Source organism: Taeniopygia guttata, chromosome 3 (genome assembly GCF_048771995.1).
Source record: "Taeniopygia guttata chromosome 3, bTaeGut7.mat, whole genome shotgun sequence".
In the NCBI taxonomy this organism is placed as follows: Eukaryota; Metazoa; Chordata; class Aves; order Passeriformes; family Estrildidae; genus Taeniopygia; species Taeniopygia guttata.
Window position 1 is genome coordinate 37,888,445 of NC_133027.1, and position 20,734 is coordinate 37,909,178.

Sequence of the window (20,734 nt, forward strand, 5' to 3'; positions counted from 1 at the left end):
AGGAAGGACCCTTATATGAATATAATGTCCCTTTTGTAGAGTGTCATTGGGATAAACTGAAATGTTGCAGAAGGTGGAGAAGAAGTTTTCAGCTTTCACAAAACCAAGGTAAAGCCTTTGTCACAATAATACATGTCAGTTGCTACTATTGCAGATGAGGTACAGACAAAAGAATGATGAAAAGGAGATGAAACTCTATTTAATTATCATGCATAGAAATTCATCTTGAGTTATTATTTTCTTCTCATTCACAGCATGGCCGAACCCCACTGCATCTTGCTGCCTACAAGGGTCATCTCCATGTGGTCCAGGTTTTGTTGAAGGCAGGTTGTGATCTGGATATTCAGGATGATGTAAGTAGATACAACCTTCTAACTTGGGGTGGAGGGGAAAAGGTGATTTGCAAATTACAGTAGACATTCACTTATTTGAGGTAGGATTAAATGGAAACAAAATCTGTCTATTTTCCTGTTCAGAGATGTAATCCCTATTAGAGATGCAAAAGTGCGTGAGAAACAATGTAAAATGTGATGGTGTTCAGTGAATAGCTTAGTCCTCTTGTTCAAACTGTGGAGGTTTGTAGGAGCTCTGCTTATGCCAGGTGGGTGCAAAAGTCATCGTCTGATGCTTCTGGTGGAAATGCACTAGGAGTTCATTGTGGGAACCTGCTGGAGCTTATCAGGTAGGGGACACAACCCATTTTTGGGTTTGCCTGAAGTGGGAAATGCTTTTTGAGAGACATCCCTCGGCATCCAGAAGAGCTGCCCGTGGCAGAGTGCTGTGCCATGGGGAGATAATCCTGATGACACTACACTTCATGTGGGGGTGGTCACATCTCTGAGGTTGTTGTGTGATGAGGCATCAGAACAAAAACCAGCTTTGAATTTAGCACATGGTAATTTGTGTTCATTTGGTAAAATACATAAGTTGCTGGAATTTCTTGGGTTTCTGTAAGAGAAGTTCTAATCTAGGACTGGGCTTTAAGGCGCTTTGGAGTGATTTTCGTTCCCTCACTGGTCAAAAAATATATATGCTGAAATGTGCCATAGCAGTTGAATAATCACAATTCCTTCAAATTAATTGCTAACTTTTAATGGCACGCTGGAAGAAGTTTGAGGTAGAGTTGGTTTTGTTCTCCCTGTAATATATAAGGTGGAGAGTCTTCAAAGGCCATAGAGGTCCAAAGGTGTTAGTCGTGGCACCTGTATGACTAGTAGAAGGACACTGGAAATGTCTAGGTGCCTTTTTAAAATGCCTTTGGGCGTTTGTTTGTGTCTAGAGAGTTAAAAGTCTATAGCAACTGGAAAACTGGTTTCTTTCTCTGCATGAGTAGCTGATTCTCTGGGAGACATGAGCAGTCTGCCTGACGAGCTTGGGACTGGGGTACTGATGTGGCCAGCTTTCTGCAGGGAAGCTTTTTTTTCCAGGAAGAAAATTTGTTCCTGCACTCTTTATTCTTTCCCTGTGCCCATCTGTGAAATGGAGCAGATTTGCAAGTGTAATGGGAGAATCAGTTTATTCAGATGTATCCTGGGTATGCTTTTTCACTTCTCCCAGCAGAAATGGTTCATTAGGTGTTTAAGACAAAATTGTAGATACTTTACAAATACAGCCAGTTTTCCTGAGAAAAGAAAACTGCTGCTTTAAGAAAGCAAGAGCTTCCACTGATTTGGTCAAATTGAGTTTCTGTGGAAAATGTTTTTTGAATAAGTCTGGTTCATTTGTTTTAATCATCTGGGAATAAAGTCTATGCTGTTTATATGTAAATGTGATAACCATGATAGAAAATCAGTAAATCGGTGTTTAGCATAATTTCAGTTCAGTGCAGAGTCTTGCACTTGTAGAAATACTCAGCTCATAGAATACTTATTGTCTTATGAGCTCCTCAGGAGCTTTGTTCACAACAATTGGATACTGCTTCTAAATGTGGTGATTAATACGGGTATAATAGTATGCCCATATTAATGTGCATACTAGAATCATAGATACTTTTTCTTTAAATATATTTTGATGTGTAGCTTTGTATTTAGTAATAGTAGTAATTTGGTTGGGGTTGATGAGAGCCTCAGGAGTTTCTGAATTTCAAAGGGTGTGTTTGGATTTGTTGCAGAAGGAGGAAGTCTAAAATTCCAAATGAAGATTTTTGTTTGCAATAGGTATTAACTAAAGTATTTCTGCTTTCCTTTTACATAGGTCTTCAAAGAAGGTTCTCTGCTTATGGCTTCTCTTTGTATAACTCATTTTTACAGTTTATGCCCCACAAAATATGTTTGTAGTCTCTTTTAGTTGCAATCTATTGATCATGCTTTCAGTCACTTTTACTGTGTGCAGTGAAGGCATCTTAGTTTCAAGTGTTGATTAAGATCTGTATGTTTCATTGCTGTTTTCCAGAAATACAAATTTAGGTTCAGATAGGAAAACACTTGTCAGAGTGGGGAGTATTATGCTTAATTGAAAAGCAAATTATTTTGTTGATTTTGGTCTATGGCATTGTTGTGATAGCACACAAAAATCCAAAACAATTACCTACATTTTATTTTTTAAAGTAACATGAGAAACCTTAACACTTTATTTTTGAATTTTGATCAAATTGAAGAACAAGTTTTAATTTGCCAGATGATAAGCAGAAACTTAAAAAGCTTCTAATTGTTGTGGAGAGATTAAAATGCTCCCTTTCATGTTCCACAGATATATTCCCTAAACACAGTAAGAGCCTTAAGAATTAGTTGAAGAATGACCTCCAGTGGCCTGGAGTGGGATTATTATGAATTTCAGCCGGTGGAGTCCAGCTCTGTAGAATATGCCACTCCAGGAGCTGACTCCTTCCTTCTCCCTGCCAATACTGACAACTCTTACTGGGATCCCAGTGCCATCTCTGAGTGGTCAATGAGTGTCCATACAGCACACACCTCAGAAATAGTCCAGGAGAAAATTGTCCCGGTGAAGGAAATCAAGGATGAAAAAAATAAGAGAAACCAGAAGAGAAAGGCTAGGAAGGAACCTAGAAGATCAGAGAGAGAGAAGGAGGTTAGAACTCTTGTGCATCACCCCTGCCCTGCGCCTGCCGCCTGTCCCGGTGCATGCTGCGAACCCCTGGTGCGGCGCTGCGGCACGGCCGAGCTCCCTGTGCTGCATCGCTGCATGGCTGCATGGCCCGCTTGGCACCCGTGCTCTGCATCCAGTCTCCTGCCCTGCCTGCACCCTTGAGAATCTAGCTGGGAAAACAAGCTGGTTTAAAACAAAGGCCAAAGGCCCTGAAATTTCCTTTCTGTAAGCTCCAGTTTAAGAAGCAGAAAATTAGTTTCCAATCATTTCTAGCTGAATGGAAATGTGCAAAGTGGCTTATTCCTGTGGTCCCATTTCATTTAGGCTGTGACTTGTTTTGGTCATGAGTATTTTTCATGCCTTGATCACTTCTGTTGGTCATGCATCATCATTTATTGTGCAAGAATGAAGTTCTTAACTGCATATCACGACTGCCTCTCTGTAGCAAAAGAGGACGAGAGCAGCAGAGAGACACTGAGAAACATGAGAGCATATTCAGTTCCATTTGTGTTCAGTTGCTTCAGGATATCCACATATGCTTGTATGCTCCTGCAAGTATGTAACACCGGGTTGTATTTTAACTTTAGAATATTTTGATACTTCTGCTGTGAATTTAGTGTCTTGATTTTATATTATATGACTTTACAAGTGCTGTTCAGCACTTTGTATCAGGGATTGAAGCCATGAGTTTTTTCTGGTTGTTTTGGTTGTTTATTTTTTGGTGGGCCAAAGTTGTGGATGATCTATCACTGGAAGTGTGCAGGGCCAGGCTGGATGGGCAACCTGGTCTAGAGGAGTGTTCCTGCTTATGGGAAGGGAGTTGGAACCGGGTGATCTTTAGGGTCCCTTCCAACCCAAACCATGCTATGATTCTATGATTTTGGTGCAATTCTCCTGCAGCAACATAGCCTGTTGATTTCTGCAAACATAGAAGTGAGGAGGCAAAGTGTCACATGGGAGAAGGACTTTAAAGGAAATTACATCCAGCAACTGTTGGATGCTCTGGAGAATAGGAATGTGCAGGGGAAAATGTGGTTATAGTCTGGGTTTTCTTAAATCAGAGAAAGAAAAAAATTAACATATATTACAAACTAATGTAAACCAAATCTCATCAATTTGTGTCTGTAGAGTCTGTAAGAGAGACTCCAGTAAACCAGGAGAGCTGTCAGAAGTCGACCTGAGACTGTATTGGAAGTCACTTGTGTTGTTTCATTCCCCTGGGGTCAGCTTCAGATGTAAATAGATACCTGCCCAATTTCCAAGTGCCTGGTTCCAGTGGTTGCATCCACTGTTTTAAGATAGCACATGAGGAAGCTCAGGGAGGTAGTTGCAAACACCAGGACATTGAGCAAATGGCAACAGCCATGCCAACAGAGAAGTGCTAAAGAAAGGATAATGCCAAAGTCCATGAGGAAAAATCAAGATTTAGGTGTCTGCCTTTCTTCAGGACTCCCAGCCTCTAAGCCTCTCCTGAAAGCAGATGTTTAAGCCCTCTGTAAAGAGCATGGTTCCCCTCTCTTGAAATGTACCTGCTGCTGTGCAGGAGCCCTGTTACAGGTAGAGCTCTCAGATGTGCTGTCCTGCATATTCTGCATCACTGCATGCAGATTTCTATCCCAGTCTTCCAGTGTCAGCCTCTTACTATCTCAATGAATACCAAGATTTTTTCCTAAAAGTGGAGAACCTTTAACACTGCAATGCTGCCATGGCAAGACAAAGGGAGTGAGCATTGCTACCTCTGGGCTACTGTGGAAAAGCCAGTGGCCACTTCCTTAACTGGCTTAATTTTGAAGGGTGGTGGCTGTACCTGAAACATGCATGGATCTTCTTCCATCAGGTGTGTGACAAGAGCACTCACAGGGCCAGAGAGAGGAGGGGAGCTGCCTGCACTAGGGCTGTGCAGGGCCAGGGTGTGCCATGCCACCGTGATGCAGTGCCCTGTACCTGCCTTGCAAACTGACCAGGGCATGGACATCTTGGAGTGGAATTTCCTGAGTCTGAGCTGTCTTCAGGCTAGGCAGAGTCTGAGGAAGGGGGTTTAAGATTCACCAGTGTAGACCTTAGTGCCTTGCTTCTATTGAGCCTCACTTAAGTCTTTTTGGCTTTGGGCCCACATCTGCATTTGGGCAGATTGTTGTTTCTGTCAAGGTCATGTTTCTGTGACACAGCACTGGAATTGTCTCTCTTCATTGCTACTGATCTGCAGTCTGTTCCTAAGGCATAAATCCCTTGGAAACAGAATCATAAATTGTGCCCAACATAATAGTCTGGACGGTTAATACGCATTTACCGATGTAATTGCTCTCTGAGCCTCTGGAACAGACCCCTAATGCTTTGCTAAAGACAGAATTGTAGTGAGTACTTTCAGAGACATTTATTTCAGTAATTAATAAAAGGTACACAAGTCAGTGATTACACTGCCTGAAAATTCATGCTGTGAAAAAACCACAACTCATCTGTTTTCTTGGACTCCGTGAAAGGCAGGGCAGGGATTTGCTCCACTGCTGATGAGAAGGCAGGTTAGAGTGCAGTGGTGCAGGCACTGTTATTTATAGGATGGCTGCACTCTCCACGGCTGGGTTGCTCAGTGGCTGTCACACAGAAGCCATCACAACTTGGTGGTTCATCTTCCACAGCACTTTAAGCAGTTTAAGGTAACTGCTGAGGTATAAGGGAGCAGTGGACCAGGTGCTGCCCTGTCCTTCTGGCTGAGGGGTCTGGTGGTGGTAGGGATGGACACTCACCAGGACAATGGTATGTGCCCTTTCTTCACTGGGAGGTGCCTCAGTTGGTGAAACAAGGTTTGAGATATCCTTTGACACTCCCTGTTACATGGATGAGGTGCTTATTTTGTCCAGTCAGGGTGTGGGCTGGACCTTACCCTTGGATAATTATGTAGGGCAGATGTCACAACCAAAGCCCATACCTTGAGCAGAAGGCACTTGAACCTGCCATTTGCAGGACTTGTGTCCCTTCACCTACATCTATTTCAGGGACAAAGCTTAGGCATTGCTGAAGCTGCCCCAGTGCTGCTCTGCATCCCCGGTGTATGGCCCCCCAGGATACGGGTTGGGATTACCAAGTGGGACCTAGTCTTACAGCAGTGAGGTGTGGAGCCTACTTTCCAAGCAGACAAAAGTGTTTGAATAAAATTTAAATGAAATGCTGTTAGAAGTAGCTGTCATATCAACAAAACCCCAAGACCTGAATAGTCTTTGATCTCATTGCAGTTACTGTGATGGGGACAGGAACAGCCTTGATTTAAACTGTCCCAGTAAGAAGATCCTTAATTACAAACCAAATCCTGTACAATCCATTTCTGTCCCAAATTTGTCTTCTCCACGGTAATTTTCCTGACTGTAAAGCAGTAGAAACCAATCATTTATTGTTCAGATTCCATCCACTGCAATGGCAGTTGCCATTTTGTTTTAGTCTGTTTTGTAATATCTTCTGTGGATTTGCTGCTACCAATTGGGGGGTAGTTTGGCAGATTACTTTTCACTTCCTGATAGTCAGATAACATGATTTTTGCACTGTCCCACAGGACTCACTATTGCAGTAACAGTAGCTGTGCCATTATCAAAAAATTCTTTCTCAGTTTGTTGGTGAGCAGATTTCCATGTAGTCATAGTAACCAGTAACTATTTGACATTTGTACTTGTGAGATGGCATCATTTGGAAATTTTCCATAACATTTTGGTTGTCTTTGAATTTGGAACAAATACATAAATTCGGAGCACTTGCCATGTTGTCAATTTTCCGATACTTTTTGTTTCCACTTCCTGGAAGCTTTACTGCCTTTGCTGAAATCCTTTAAAATACATTTCCAGTCGCAAGAACAAAAGTAAAAATATCTAACCTCTAGAAACAACAACAAAAAACAGATAGCAGGCTTTTAAAAAGCACCTTCAACACAATCTTTTAAAATCAACTTCATTATTATAAGTCAATTTAATGATTTACCGGTAGGGATTACTGAAAGGTTGTGGTTGGCAATACTCAGTTTTGTATAGATTAATAACTATTTTGGTATCATTAGCACAAAAGAACCCCACCAAGAGCAATTTTAAAGTCAGCTGCTAATTGCCTTTGAGAACAAATTGTTCAGATAAGCCAGTTATCTAAAGACTTGGACACTCTAGAATAAAAAATACAGAAATTCCTCTAATTTCTGTATAACATGCTATTATCTGATAAAGAATTTTACCAGAGAAATTTTGTGTCTATTTAGGACTTGGTTTCTTGCAAGCTTTTTTTAGGACCCATGGCATATCTCTGCCCTGTGTTTGTTTGTGGTGACCATTATCTAGATAAGCAGAAATGGGTTGGATTCCAAATCTGTTTGTTCATCCCAAACAAGTCTGTGTGCAGCTTTGAAGCCTGTCTCTGTTCCTGGATTCAGGCTGTGCTTTGGCATTGCTGGTTCAAAGCAACTTCAAAGGAAAACCAAGACCAGTTGTGGCAGCAGTGGAGCTACCGCAGCTCATTTTCCATTGATGCCTGTCTTACATCCCTACACACTGCTTCATAAATCCTTCTCTTGCCTCTCTTTTATCAGGCTCTTACCAACATGTACATAAAAACATATAGGTAATCTCTGATGGGCAGGGTCAGTGGTTTAGGTTTCCCTAGTCTTCAGTTTCTGGAAGGATTCTGGAAACTAACCTTGGGCTCTCTAGCTCAGCAAATGAGTTCAGCAGTGGTTAGAGAAGAGATAGATGAGCAGTCAGACAAGATGACCGCATCAGCATGATTTCTTTTGGAAAGTTTGCCTTAAAGGAAATAAACTGATGTAGGAGACTTGCTTGTTGCTGCTACATGGTGTGTCAAAGAGAAATGAAAGTCACTTGGACTCAAGATCACTCAGTTGCTGAGTGAAACAAGTGGATGGTCCTGCAGTTGCGGTTCTCATTGTAAAGTTGCCTCTCCTCTTTGCACTAATTGGTAAATTCATCAGAGGTGCTGAAGAGACCGATCTCATCTCATGCTCCTTATCCTAAGCAGGGCTGATGGAGCAATCAGAGCCAGAGCGGGAGAGCCTTATCCAGTTAGTGTAGGTCCTGGAGGATCATTATAATGAATTAAGACAGCCTGTAATTCCCTTTAGTTCCCTTCAGACACTGATGACTATTAGACACATAGAGCCAAATGTATCCAATTCACTGCCTTCTAATACTGCCATGTTTTTGGAATGCTTCAGCGCTGTATATGGGATTGTGATGACTTGCAAATTTCTGTAAATGGTTTGTAGCTCTGCTACTTTCAAAAATTTCATTAATCTTGGAAACTTTTATGGTAGTTGTTTAGGGGGACTGATTTCAAAGGCAGCTTGGATTTAAACAGTATGTGTGTCGAAGATGCAGCCCTTGTGTTGTCTGCATTTGCATTAAGTCAAAATGAGGTGGGAATTGTACCAATTACTAATTTGCTTCTTTTTGCAGGGTGACCAGACAGCACTGCACCGGGCTGCTGTCGTAGGGAACACTGATGTAATAGCAACTCTGATTCAAGAGGGCTGTGCTTTGGACAGACAAGACAAGGTAACAGATGAAACAAAAGCCCTGTGGAATGGCAGCTTTGGCAGTCACTAATGCTAAGGTCTCAGAGAGAAAGTTACAGTTTATGCTCCTTAGTAAGTGTCTGGTGCTTCGGGAGTAATTGGAGCAATTACATTGAAAAAAAAACCTGTACCATCTCTTTAATACAAATTACTGGTTTAGTTATACTTCTATATTAGGCTGATAGTTTTTGGTTTAAGAGTCTGTTCTCAGCTCATTAAGGGATGAATTAAAGGAATGTACAACCATACTACGCCCTACGCAAAAGACTGCACAGTTCCCATGATTATCCCAGAAACTTGAGAATCCCAGGCTGTAAGTTTAATTTAGGAGTAAATGTAACTAATTTCAAGTTCCAGATAAATAGCAATGTTTTTACCCTCTTATAAAAATAAAATAGAAAATAAGCTAGTAGGAAATGAAAATACTTTTAAAAGAGTAGGTTGGTTATACAGCCCCTAACATTCTCCTCTTGTGTGTGTGCTCCTCAGGATGGGAACACTGCTCTTCATGAAGCTTGTTGGCATGGATTCAGTCAGTCTGCCAAAGTGCTTGTTAAAGCAGGAGCCAATGTTCTTGCCAAGAACAAGGTGAGACCCATGGAGGAGGAGCTTTCAGTTCTGGTCTAAGGTGGCTGATTCTCAGAACTGGAGATTTCTGGCCATGGCATTTCTCAGCAGGTGGGGTCCAACTCTTAGTGGGATTTTTTTCTTCTTTTTATTTTCATTTATCATGCTTGGATGGTTCATCCACAGGCATTAGGAAATTCATATTTTGACAGCTGACGCAGGAGAAACTCAATAACGCGTTGAATGATACATTAATTACAGCTGAGGAACACTGCCATTCCTGTGGAAATCTCCATGGTGCTCTAATTTATACTGAGGAGATTCATTGTGATTGGTGTGATTTAAAATGGAAATGAATTGTACTAATAAGAAAAAGGTATTGAAAATCAGTTTTTTTTCCCAGAAATTAAACGGCCAAAGGAATGTAAGCCACAGAGGGAAACAAAAAAGGTGCCTTTTGTTACTAAGTTTTTCCTAATATATTAGCATAGTCTCTTCCCAGAATCTTGTAATGAACCTGGATTATGTTCCTTTTGATATTTATAATACCTTGAGAGCCATTTAGAGGAAAGAATAACAAAGTAAAGGGTTTTAGTTCCACTCTAATTGTTATAACTGAGGGGCATTTCAATTCAGTAATTCAGAAGTTAATGGAATAGTCCAGGAAATGGTGGTAGCAGCCCGTGGTTTGAGCAGAGTCAGGGTTTGGACAGCTGTGCTGCTGGGTTGGTCAGATCACACGGCTGGCATGGTGCCCTGCGTGACAGGAAGAGGGCTTTGGGGTTGCTTTAGGGGATCTCTGAGCATTTTTGGTAAATGTGTCTCTTAAACAACTGAAAAGGTGCTGAGAAAAGTCTAAGATTTAGAGTAGAAAGGCATGTTGCTTGGGCATAGTGTTTCTGTAGGTGCACATGTGTATAGGCACTATAGAAGCATATATTTGTACTGTTGTGGTGACTTTGTGGTCGGCAATTTCATTGTCTTTGATATTATTTTATGTGTATTCCTTCTTTTATATTGTTTCAACTACCAATTTGTACTTACTCTAATTACTTCTGCTGTAAGGTCCACCTAGATTTTTATCAAAGGTTCTTTAGTAAACTTCCTATGCTTGACTATAAGTCTTGTGAACCATTTTGCTCCTGTCCCTGGATATTCTTGTCTGTGTATACACATACACTGCTGTACAAAGGTGTGGGCTTAAGATGCAAGTCTGGTTATCCTGCATGCTTGAGTGCCTCAGGAAATCAGAAGATTTAGTTTACAATCTAGTTTATGTCAGCTGGAGGCAACCTCTCTGGGAAAGTATGTGCACAAAATAGCTCAGCAGGGCTGATGGCTGAAATATGACCGGCAAACTTAAATACTGCCTAAGCAGCTAGTCTTTGATGTGTTACCCTTTGCATTTTACTCTTTGGGTGGTTTTTAATGGACAAGATATACTCTCAGGAGGTGCTGAAAAATGTGGGAATCAGGCATGCTTGCACGTGTTTTTACCCCTTGTTTTCAAGAAAAATGAAGAGATTAAGTCTACTTAATCCCAAAATGGTTTCTCTGTTCTCTCAGCTTTTTGTGTTACTGATGACAAGGCATTATCATTCTGACAGCTTTTCTGGCAGCCAGGGTTGAGTGCTGTGTGCAGGAGCATCCCACAGGCTGGTGACTTACACCTGGTTATTGTGTGATTTTGGATGGATGGGACAGATATGGGCTGCTAGATTTGGCACACTTGTGAAGCACCAGAAGATGGGAAGGATTTGACACTGTGTTTTGGGTAGCTGCATTGCTCCTGCACTGTAGTCACCCTGGAGGTGCAGTTTATTTTCATTTAAGTTTGCTTAATTAAACCTTTTCTGCTCTGATAGATCATCCAATGAGATCAGTTATAGCCTTATTTTTAGATTCTTCATCAGTCTGTACATTTCAGTGAAGATTCCCAGACTGGTACAACTTGTAGCCTCTCTCCCTCTCAGAAGCTGATGAGAGATTTGTCACCCCACGGGAGATGAGCCAGATGAGCCCCTCTGTGAGCTCTGACCCTTGGCACTGTGAATTTTCCCAGAACTGAAGTCCTCACCTGCTGCACAGGACCTCTGCCTTCCCACGAGGGCCAACCTGCCAAACAGTAAATGGTAAAGGCATTGCAGAGGCTTTTCAGAGATAAACCTGGGAGGGAAAAAATTGACACTGAAACACAATTTAGCTGAGAAGAGAAATGTTAATGTCTGCCACAGCTTAGAGGCTGACACACAGTCATATTCAGGTCTATAATATGGAAGTGAAGACCTAAGACCACATCTAAGAGTTGGCTTTTGTAATACAGAACCTGCAGCTTTGATCTGTGTCTTGAAAGCAAGGGGGACAAATCAAAGGAAAAATCAAGGTGAACAGGCAGTGTAGTAAGTCTGGTAAACCATTTTACCTAAGGTGATTTAATTTATAGCTCTCAAGAGTCAAAAACCCTGAATGTTTTCAGACCAACGAAAACCAAATGCTGCCAGAAAAAACTTGTCAGACCTATAAAATCATTCACACAATTATAAAGACAATACACATGTCAACACCTTTGATTTCTGTCCACTTCTGCACATTTTCTTCTTTGAGGAACCAGAGCACGTGATTCTCTGGGTCTTGCATGGCTTTTTGCCCTCCCTTCCCATCTTGGCTAGAGACTGGTATGCCTCCTGAACATTAAAGCTTCCTGATAGCCTAAAATCTTGCCCAATGAGAGCACCTACAGACCCAGCCAGACTTCAAGCTGGTTTGCATTACAATTGTAAGGAGACAGGAGTTGTGACCCTGGTCTGCTCAATATCCTGCAGCAGTCATGGCTGGGATCAAAGGTCCTGTGCCATTGCAGTTTGGTTTTTTGTGTCTGTGCATGAAGGAAACATAAGAATTACAGTTCTTTAAACTAAATATTTAACACAGCTGTTTGAGACTAATGAATGAGACATCTTTCTAGAGTTCTTTCTTCCTGTAAACAGGTTTGACCAATGCAGATATCAATACTGTCCTATTTCTGCCTTTATTATGTCCCAGGTAAGCCATTGCCAGAATGAAGTGGAGATTTCAGTCTCTGGGTTCATTCATCTCATATCTTTGGGAAAACAACAGTTTCCCACCCTTGGGTGGATCTTCTTGTGAAAAGATCTGTGAGGATTTATATTTTAATGCTTATGTCCAATATCTAAATATGGCTTTTATATTTTCCTGTATTTCTCTAAGGCAGGTAACACACCTCTTCACCTGGCTTGCCAGAATAGCCATTCCCAGAGTACTCGTGTTTTGTTACTTGGAGGATCTCGAGCAGACCTCAAAAATAATGTGAGTTTTGGAAATAACATGTTCATTTTTGTGTGACTTTGTTTTAGGTATATTGCTTATTGCTTTAATTTGTAGAAATACTCAGAAAGGCTTTAAGCAATGATTTTTATTATAAATTATACTGGAAAAAAACCCCACTATCCAAACATTGTATTCACCATGCACAGGAATGCTTTTGGTAGGATTGAGTGATGCACTACTTGTACCCATCTCTTGAGCAAGGATAGAAGGAGCCAAATGGGGGTTTGCTGTTGCACACAGTGGTGAAAGGCTTCAGATCTGCAGATCATATGTACTGTGTGTCCGACTGTCAAATGAGGTAAATTCAAGGTGGTTTCAGTTTCAGACAGCTTTCCTCCTATTTTATAATGACTCTGGCATGATAGATAAAGAAAAAAAAAAAACAATCTACAAAAGGAAGCCAGATATTTTTGCCCTGCTTGATAACTTGATAACAAAATAGGCAGAGAAATGGAAACCTGTGGGGTTTTGTGCATCTCCCAGGCTCAGCTGCACAAGTGCCACCCTTCATGGGAATGCTGCTCTGGCTGCCACTCATGTTTTCTACATTATGTGGAACCCTAAGTTGAGATTCCAAATTGCATTGGGTTGTGGTTAAGAAGAACAGATTTAATGGGAAAATATAATTAACTCAGGATTTGTAGTGCCAGTAAAATAGCATTTTATTTTTCCAGTATTTCCCATTAGTGGTTAAAGAATTCATGCTCTCATCTTGCCTGACCCCAGCTCTTGCTAAACTTTCCCACCCATGATTTTGTACTACAGAGAAGACAGCATTGCTGTTCTGTGGAGGTGTGTGGTGTTTACTGCTCTTTCTGATTTAATAGGATTATTTCATCCCTGAACATCATGACAAGTACAGGCTTTCTCACAGTGATTACATGCTCAGAGCTTTGTTTCTGTTTGCAGGCAGGAGATACCTGTCTGCATGTGGCTGCTCGTTATAATCACTTGCCCATCATTAGGGTGCTGCTCAGTGCTTTCTGTTCTGTCCATGAAAAGAACCAGGTCAGTGCATGAACCTCATTGTGACTCTGTGCCCTTTGCATATGGCCAGTTGTTGGGAAGAGGAATTCCTACCCAAGAAATCCTGCTTCACACTGTGTGTTCCACTGTGCCACCAAATGCCTAAGCTTTTAAGAATAGCCTTAAAGTAATGGCATATCGGTGGTTTATTACTTTGCCATCACATTTGCATTATTTCTTTAAAACATTGCTTATTTATGAGGTGATTTAATGATCTTATAGCCATTACAGAGACATTGTGAAGCACAACTCACTGACATTTAGATGCTACTAAAGTGCAAATTCCTCTGGAATACTTTTCTTTGATGCATTGTGCAGTAGGGGGAATTAAGAGGACATAAAAGTGAAGAAAAACATGCTCTAAATTCAAAGTAATGATCAGTCTAGCCTAAGATTAATAATCCATAGTTGTTTTATAGGGAAGTAATTGATTGCTGTACCTATAGCATAGCCTAATTGGGTAGTAGAAGGGAATGAAATTAGTACATTAAAATGTTTTAAATCAGCTAAATAAACATATTATGTGGTGCTTAACCACGTTTTCTCATGTTCCTGGGAAATCTTCCATGTGTAGTTGAGGATCATAAAGATGTTTTCTGAACTGTACATTTAATGTTCTTTCTTCACTATGAGATATTATAGCAAACAAAATGGGTTTCAGCATGTTAAATTTACTATGTAATTTTATTTGGAAATGACTTTTTTAACTTGCAAAATGAGCTACTGAACATTAAGATCGACTGGTGTGAACCTGGCTCAGAGAAACATCCCTTTCCCTCACTCCCCAGCATTACCTGAAGTTATTCCATATTTGCCCATAGAATTATTTGATTTATGAGTACACCTCATCTAAGTTAGCAACAGGCACTAATCCTGAGGAAATCTAATTTTATGAAGGCAAAATGCAAGACCAGGGGGACAGGAGGACATTATACACACATGTCTGGTCCCATTTGAATGGTTGCTGGCTCTGTTACCAGTGCCCAAATCTGATCATGGCTGTCTTCACCTCACTGCACCAGGACAAGGGCAGGGCAGTGTGTTAGTGCTGGACCCAGATTGCCTCCTGGCTCTGATCCAAAATCTGTTCTTCCTGAGGAAACCTGTGAAGAGCATGCCAACCATCTCACTGCCAGTACTCACCTGAGTATTTCTGAGTAATGTGATACATGACCACCTGCACACCAAATAATCAAACCTGGGGGGAAAAAAAGAAGATTGTAGTGGGAAAACTTGTTCTACCCTCAGATGGCATATCCATTTACTGCAGGTAGAGCTGGGCTGTCTCCAAGCTGCATCATGTGTCACTTAGTTTAGGTAAATCAGATCACCAGCATCCCAGCTGCATTTCTCAAACTCAGACTGAAGTAGCTCTTTGCCCCCACCTGTCATCTTCCTCCCTACTCAGTCATTATTTATTGACCAGGCCTTATTTAAGCTTAGTTGTTCCATCAGTAAATGTATGTTTTTTCATCTCTGAGCATCTTTAAGAAGGTGTGAATTCTGTAGTGTGAGGCCCAAGGACTAGTGTCACAAGTTTGTTTTCTGCTTTCTGACTTGCAGGCAGGGGATACTGCACTCCATGTAGCTGCTGCTCTAAATCACAAGAAGGTGGTGAAGCTCTTGCTGGAAGCAGGGGCTGATGCATCTGTTGTCAACAATGTAAGCAGGACATAGAGTTTCTTTGGTATTTTATATTAATGTAGAGTCTCTTCAATGTTCCTCAGAGGCTTGGTAAAAAATACTTGGTTGTGAAGTGTTGAATTATATCTGGGTAAATTAATGCAATTAGTTACTTTACTCTTGCGCACAGAGTATGTACTGAATTGGTTGGAGAAATTTCATGTTTCCAGTAGCTTGTGTTTTGAAGAAAATGCTGTTTTCTTTTTTCTCTCAGGCAGGCCAGACCCCGCTAGAGGTTGCCAGGCAGCACAATAACCCCGAGGTTGCGCTCCTGCTCACTAAAGCATCACAGGTACATTACACATCTTTCCCCAACACACACATGTACACATGGAGCTGAGGCCACTTAATCTTGGGAGGCTGCATCCCCTGCTCCTTGTCTTCTGCTGTGAAAGGTTCCTACGTTTCTGCTGGCATTTTGGGCTGGGTTCAGGTCTATTGACATAGAGCCTTTCGGCCCCCAAGACGATCAAGGTGGGCAGATTAAGCCTCCGCATGAAGTGCTGTCAGAAGTCTTTGTGTCCTGACTGGCAGAGGGTGGAGCAGTCTGAGGAACTTGTTCCCTGCAGTGGCCCAGAAAGTTGCCCTGTACCCTGAAGCTCCTGAGCTGTGTCACTCTGCTGCCTGCCTCAGGCATATCCCATCCCCAGAAGGGTGGTTAGCACTGGAGGATGCCTTGCAATGGGGACAAAATGTTTATGTCCCCTTTATACTTTGCAGCTGTGTGTGAAATACTGCAATGCTCTTCAGGCCAGAAGGCAGGAGGGCGCGAGACCAGGCACAATCCTTGCCCTCCTCCTCCTCCTTCTCACCTCTGCATGAAAAGGGCTGGGCTTGGTTTGGGAACCAGCCCAAGGACAGCAGAGGAGGTGCTCACCTTTCTAGGGGACAGCAGAGTGCCCCAACAGACTGAACTCAGTGCTGGTGTGTTTTCACAGCCATAAGCACCCACGTTGTTTGGCTCATCAGCATCCATCTGGCAGTGCACTCTCCTTTATCTGCTGCCTTTCAGACAAGAAAAAGTTCTTCCCTATTATTTGTCTTCTGTGGTAGGAAAGAGCATGACATCACTGAGTAACAGTGTGGTCTGTCTTCAGGTCTCGCGTTTTAACCGTGGGAGAAGCCTGAGGAAGAAGAGAGAGAGACTGAAGGAGGAAAGGAGGGCTCAGTCGGTGCCACGGGATGAAGTGGTACAGAGCAAGGTAAAGTCTGGCATTGACAGCTGAATCTGCTGTAAGGAGGGACTGTCAGGAAAACCCATTAAAGACTCAGTCTATTTGGAGCCATCACTGCATGGCCCCAGCAGCTGCCCTAGGCAGTCTGTCATGCTCTGCTGCTAAAGCATTTCCCACTCACACGTGCAGAGCAGCTTAAAGCTGGGCAATTGAAGAAGAGGCTCCTTTTCTCCATCTCTGCAACTGCTCTGAACTCCGTGTCTTTGCTTCAAGCAGGGCAGTGTCTCAGCTGCTGATGACACACCAAGCAGCGACCAGCCCCCAGAGAGGAAGAACAATCTGAAGGATAAACCCCGGTCAGCCTCACCAGATCCCAAAGGAAAAAAGAGCAAAAAGAAAAAGCCAAAGGAAAAGGTATCAGTAGATTTAAAACAGCAGAGAGAAAGCAGGGATAGATAGGAAATCGCTGTTCAGAAGTGGTGTGGGTCTCTTTGGGGTGTTGGGGCAGCAGCCTCATCATGCTCCTGGAGCAGACAGTTTTCAGATAAAAGTGATTTTTGCTGTAATTGTCACAATGGATTTGTCCTATTTCCACCAGGAATAGTTTAGGAAAGGCAAAACACTGTGTTTATATTATGCAGGTTTCAGCACTCTCGGACCCCATCTCCCCAGCTGATCAGCAGACACTCCCCCAGCCCCAGAAGAACGTGCCTAAGCGCAGAAGTAAACACCACTGCTCTTCTCCACCCCCTCCCCACGAGGTCCGAGCCTACCAGCTCTACACGCTCTACCGAGGAAAGGACGGGAAGGTGATGCAGGTGAGCCACTGCCCTCACAGAGGGAGACACTGCAAGCAGCCTGTGGAGCTGGGACACGGGTAATGGATAGAAAATATGCTCTACTAACTGCACTCTCAGGGGCATGAAATTGTGACTTGGGATTGGTTTTCCTTGCTTGGGCTTCAGCTGCATTTTGGCCTGAAGTCTGGCAAACAATAAGCTGGTTTTGTGCCTGTTCAAGAAGATATACTTAAGTAGTTTTGATCTGCAAAGATAAGGGGTAAACAGTGATTGGAAATGACATGAGGACTTTCATTATATACTTTGGAACATTAAGAGTTCTGACAGGAGAAAGAAATTTTCCAAGGAAAAGCAGTGTGTGAGCACCAAAAGCTTACTACCTGAGCCAAGAGGCTGAGTAAGCTCAATAGATTTTGTTGCAATTCTTTCTGGGTTTTGCAACATGTCTTTGGGTATTCTATATTTACTGGGGGCAGGGTTTCTATAGAAACTGGTAAACAAATAAACCTGGAGCTGCCAGGCCATGTGCATTTATTCCAGTTCTAAGAATTATATTTTAGTCACTTTATTACACAATTAATTACCAGTAGACATTTATAAGAAAGCATAAAAACAGTCATTAAATTATCCTGTAGACACTGTAAACATCTGTATTGTTGTTTTCTTAATATTGCCCTCCTGTACCCCTGGAAGATCTATCCTTTAATTTCCTTCACTTCTCGCATCCATCCACCCATCAGCTCTTGTCAGTCCCTCCTGTAGTTCAGAATTTCAGCAGACTCTGAAGCCCATTCAAGTCAGACTTCTAAGGTTTTACTGGCTTTTTACTGCTTTCCAACCTCTCCATTTAATGTTTGAGAAATCCAGACAGGGGCACTATGGAATTATCCTATAGCAGACATCAGGAAGGCTGCGGGACCTTTCATACATTAAAGGGACAAAGGAGCAGAGAGGTGCAGAAGGACTTGGGGAGTAGAGAGGTGCAGAAAGCGAACAGGACTTGTATACAAATATTACCTATTCACAAAGATTAGCTTAATAGAGCTAGACTCCCATACAGTATTTCCTGAAATACATGACACTCCTCTCTCCTTTTCTATTTTGCTTGTCTGTCTTCTTTGATGCCCTGAGGCCATGAATAGCAAACATAATTTCTGAAGTACATGTACTTCTGAAGCTTTCTTTAGTACTCAGAAAACCACCCACCTTTCCGTGCCAAGGGAATAACCCCCAATTTATGAAACATTGCTGTGGGGCTAAAGAAGAGAGGGAGGCTCCTCTGCAGACAGATTCAGAGCAGCTGCTTTGGGCTACTGGCACAGCTCCTGAAGGAACCACTTTCTGCTTTTGGGCTACAGAGGAAACTGATGAGGTTTAGCTGTCCTTGCTTAAGAGAGCCTTTTGTGCCCATCTCCCTGAGATTTAAATGTGGTCAGTGCAGCTGCCCTTGCAGAGGGGCCATGGGATGGTGTCACATGAGTCAAAGGCAGGCAGAGGAGTGCCCAGCAGTTGAATGCCAGGAGGGTGAGGGCAAAGAGAAGCAGCAAGGCCTTGCCATCCAGTACTGGAAAAGGACAGAGCATAGGATTGGCATTAGGTTAAAAAGCAAATGCACACAACCCACGCCCATCCACAAAATTTACAACTGAGAATTACAGCATTGAGACATGGGGTATAGGCCTGTGATGTGGTATTCCATCAGCCAGCACACAGGGTCTGAGCTCAGTGCTGCTTGTAGCCCCAGTGAAATCAACACTGCTGTTAGTGTGTGTGACATCAAATCAACCCCTGTGTAGGCTGTGCTTTTTAACTAACAGTCCATTTGCTGAGCTGGTGTCAGGAGGGTGAGATACAGAACATGGGATAGAAGAACCCAAGACTGAAGGAGGCTGTGATATGTTCCAAGTGTTCTAAGAGGGTGCTGGGGTGTAGCAAGTAAATGTCTCATCATCACTCCTTTCAGGCACCCATAAATGGATGTCGTTGTGAGCCCCTGATAAATAAACTGGAGAATCAGCTGGAGGCAACAGTGGAAGAGATAAAAGCTGAACTTGGGACAGTACAAGATAAAATGAATATTAAGCTGGGCCAGATGGAAAGCAAAACTCAACATCAAGTAAGAACATGACCTGAAGTTCTGCTTGCCTATGATTTAGAAATATATCCTAAACTTAAATAATATTTTCATCGTAATGATTAATTTTTTGCTTCTTGTGTTGTAAAAGCAAACCTGAATTCTAATACTCAAGTCCAGGGAACTGTGACATTCCACTGGGAACTGTTGTTGCAAACTAGGGTCTTCAGAAAAAACACATTTAATGTGTTAAGTGGCTTCTAGTGCTTCTTTGGACAACAAATCTTAAAGGCTTGAGCCATTAAGAGGGAAAGAAGGCTGGTCTGTGACTGATCATTTCATAATCGTCAAAATCCCTCTTGCTGAATTATGTATGCATTGAGATTCAAGATCCTCTAAATTACTTTTTGTTTTTAATTTAATAGTTATTAATTGGTAATTTTGTGACTGAGCCTCTTTGCAAGCTACATCTAGTTGTAGTTGGCAGCATTTCTAGAAATGAAGACTGAAAGACAGACTGTACTTTGATTTACAGGGTTCACAGATGGGAGTTTGGTTTCTAACATGATGATCTCAGCTGAACTGTGTTTTCCCCCACAGCTCCGAGTTTTGGACAAGCTCATGGCTGAGCGACTGTCAGCAGAGAGGACAGAGTGCCTTCACCGCCTGCAGCAGCACACAGAGCTGGAAAAGAGTGAGGGGGCGAAGCGGCAGGTAGGGCTTGAAACAGCTACTCCTTCTTAGTCCATCCCCTGGTAGGTCAGCTCAGTTTCATTCCAGCAGGCAGAAAATATCAGAGATGTGTCACATCTATTAAAACAGGTAAAAGAGCTTCAAAGACCGAATTATTCCTACCCACCATCTTAGTCACTAAACCAAATTTATGAAGTTTTTGCATTAGAAATGAGGAACGTGAAATCTAGTCCCACTGCTGTAGTTTTATTTGGTGCATCTCTAGTATAGGATCTACAACAAAATACCATTTTTCTAATATAGTGATTTGCAAAAATTTCTAGCACTTAATTTTTCACAATTGTGCTTTTAGCTTTTGCTTCATTAGAGGACATATGCAGAAACATACTCAAATAGTAAAAAAGGCTAAGATCTGTGTTGTTCCTTTTCCTTCTCATCCGTTTGGTTGTGGGCCCTGGGAATCTCTCCCTTCTTCTCTTTCTGATCTTTTCTTCCCCCCATGTATTAAAAGGCTGAAGTTCTTTCCTCTGATGTTAGCAACATGGCACCGTCTCCAAACTGTGTATTACTGCCAGTAGGAAAGTTTTTTTTTTTGTTCAACTAGCAGTACAAGAAAAACTGCTCCCACAGAGATCCAGCTCTTGCCTTTCCAGCTTCTGCAAAAACTCACCATTTAAAACCTGCTGATAAATTTGTGTTTCTCCACTCATACAGATGAATTTAAAATACAGTTCATTTTCTCATTATTGGTATTCTTCCAAGA

The 20,734-nt window shown here is 42.1% G+C and overlaps 1 protein-coding gene across 12 annotated transcripts in view; it reads left to right on the top strand.

Moving 5' to 3' along the window:
• ANKRD6 (ankyrin repeat domain 6) overlaps positions 1-20,734 on the top strand; it is an 88,257-nt gene that overhangs the window by 60,430 nt on the left and 7,093 nt on the right. For 5 of the 12 annotated variants that reach the window (XM_072926636.1, XM_030267578.4, XM_072926638.1 and 2 more), the window contains 12 exons: positions 255-353; positions 8,487-8,585; positions 9,095-9,193; positions 12,401-12,499; positions 13,430-13,528; positions 15,110-15,208; positions 15,444-15,521; positions 16,327-16,431; positions 16,678-16,818; positions 17,046-17,222; positions 19,168-19,320; positions 19,879-19,992. In XM_072926636.1, the coding sequence (XP_072782737.1) occupies positions 255-353; positions 8,487-8,585; positions 9,095-9,193; positions 12,401-12,499; positions 13,430-13,528; positions 15,110-15,208; positions 15,444-15,521; positions 16,327-16,431; positions 16,678-16,818; positions 17,046-17,222; positions 19,168-19,320; positions 19,879-19,992 (1,362 nt within the window). Of the gene's footprint in view, positions 1-39; positions 109-254; positions 354-2,688; positions 3,028-8,486; positions 8,586-9,094; positions 9,194-12,400; positions 12,500-13,429; positions 13,529-15,109; positions 15,209-15,443; positions 15,522-16,326; positions 16,432-16,677; positions 16,819-17,045; positions 17,223-19,167; positions 19,321-19,878; positions 19,993-20,734 lie in introns of all 12 variants that reach the window. The other 7 variants (XM_072926640.1, XM_012572733.5, XM_030267576.4 and 4 more) reach the window with 6 other exon arrangements.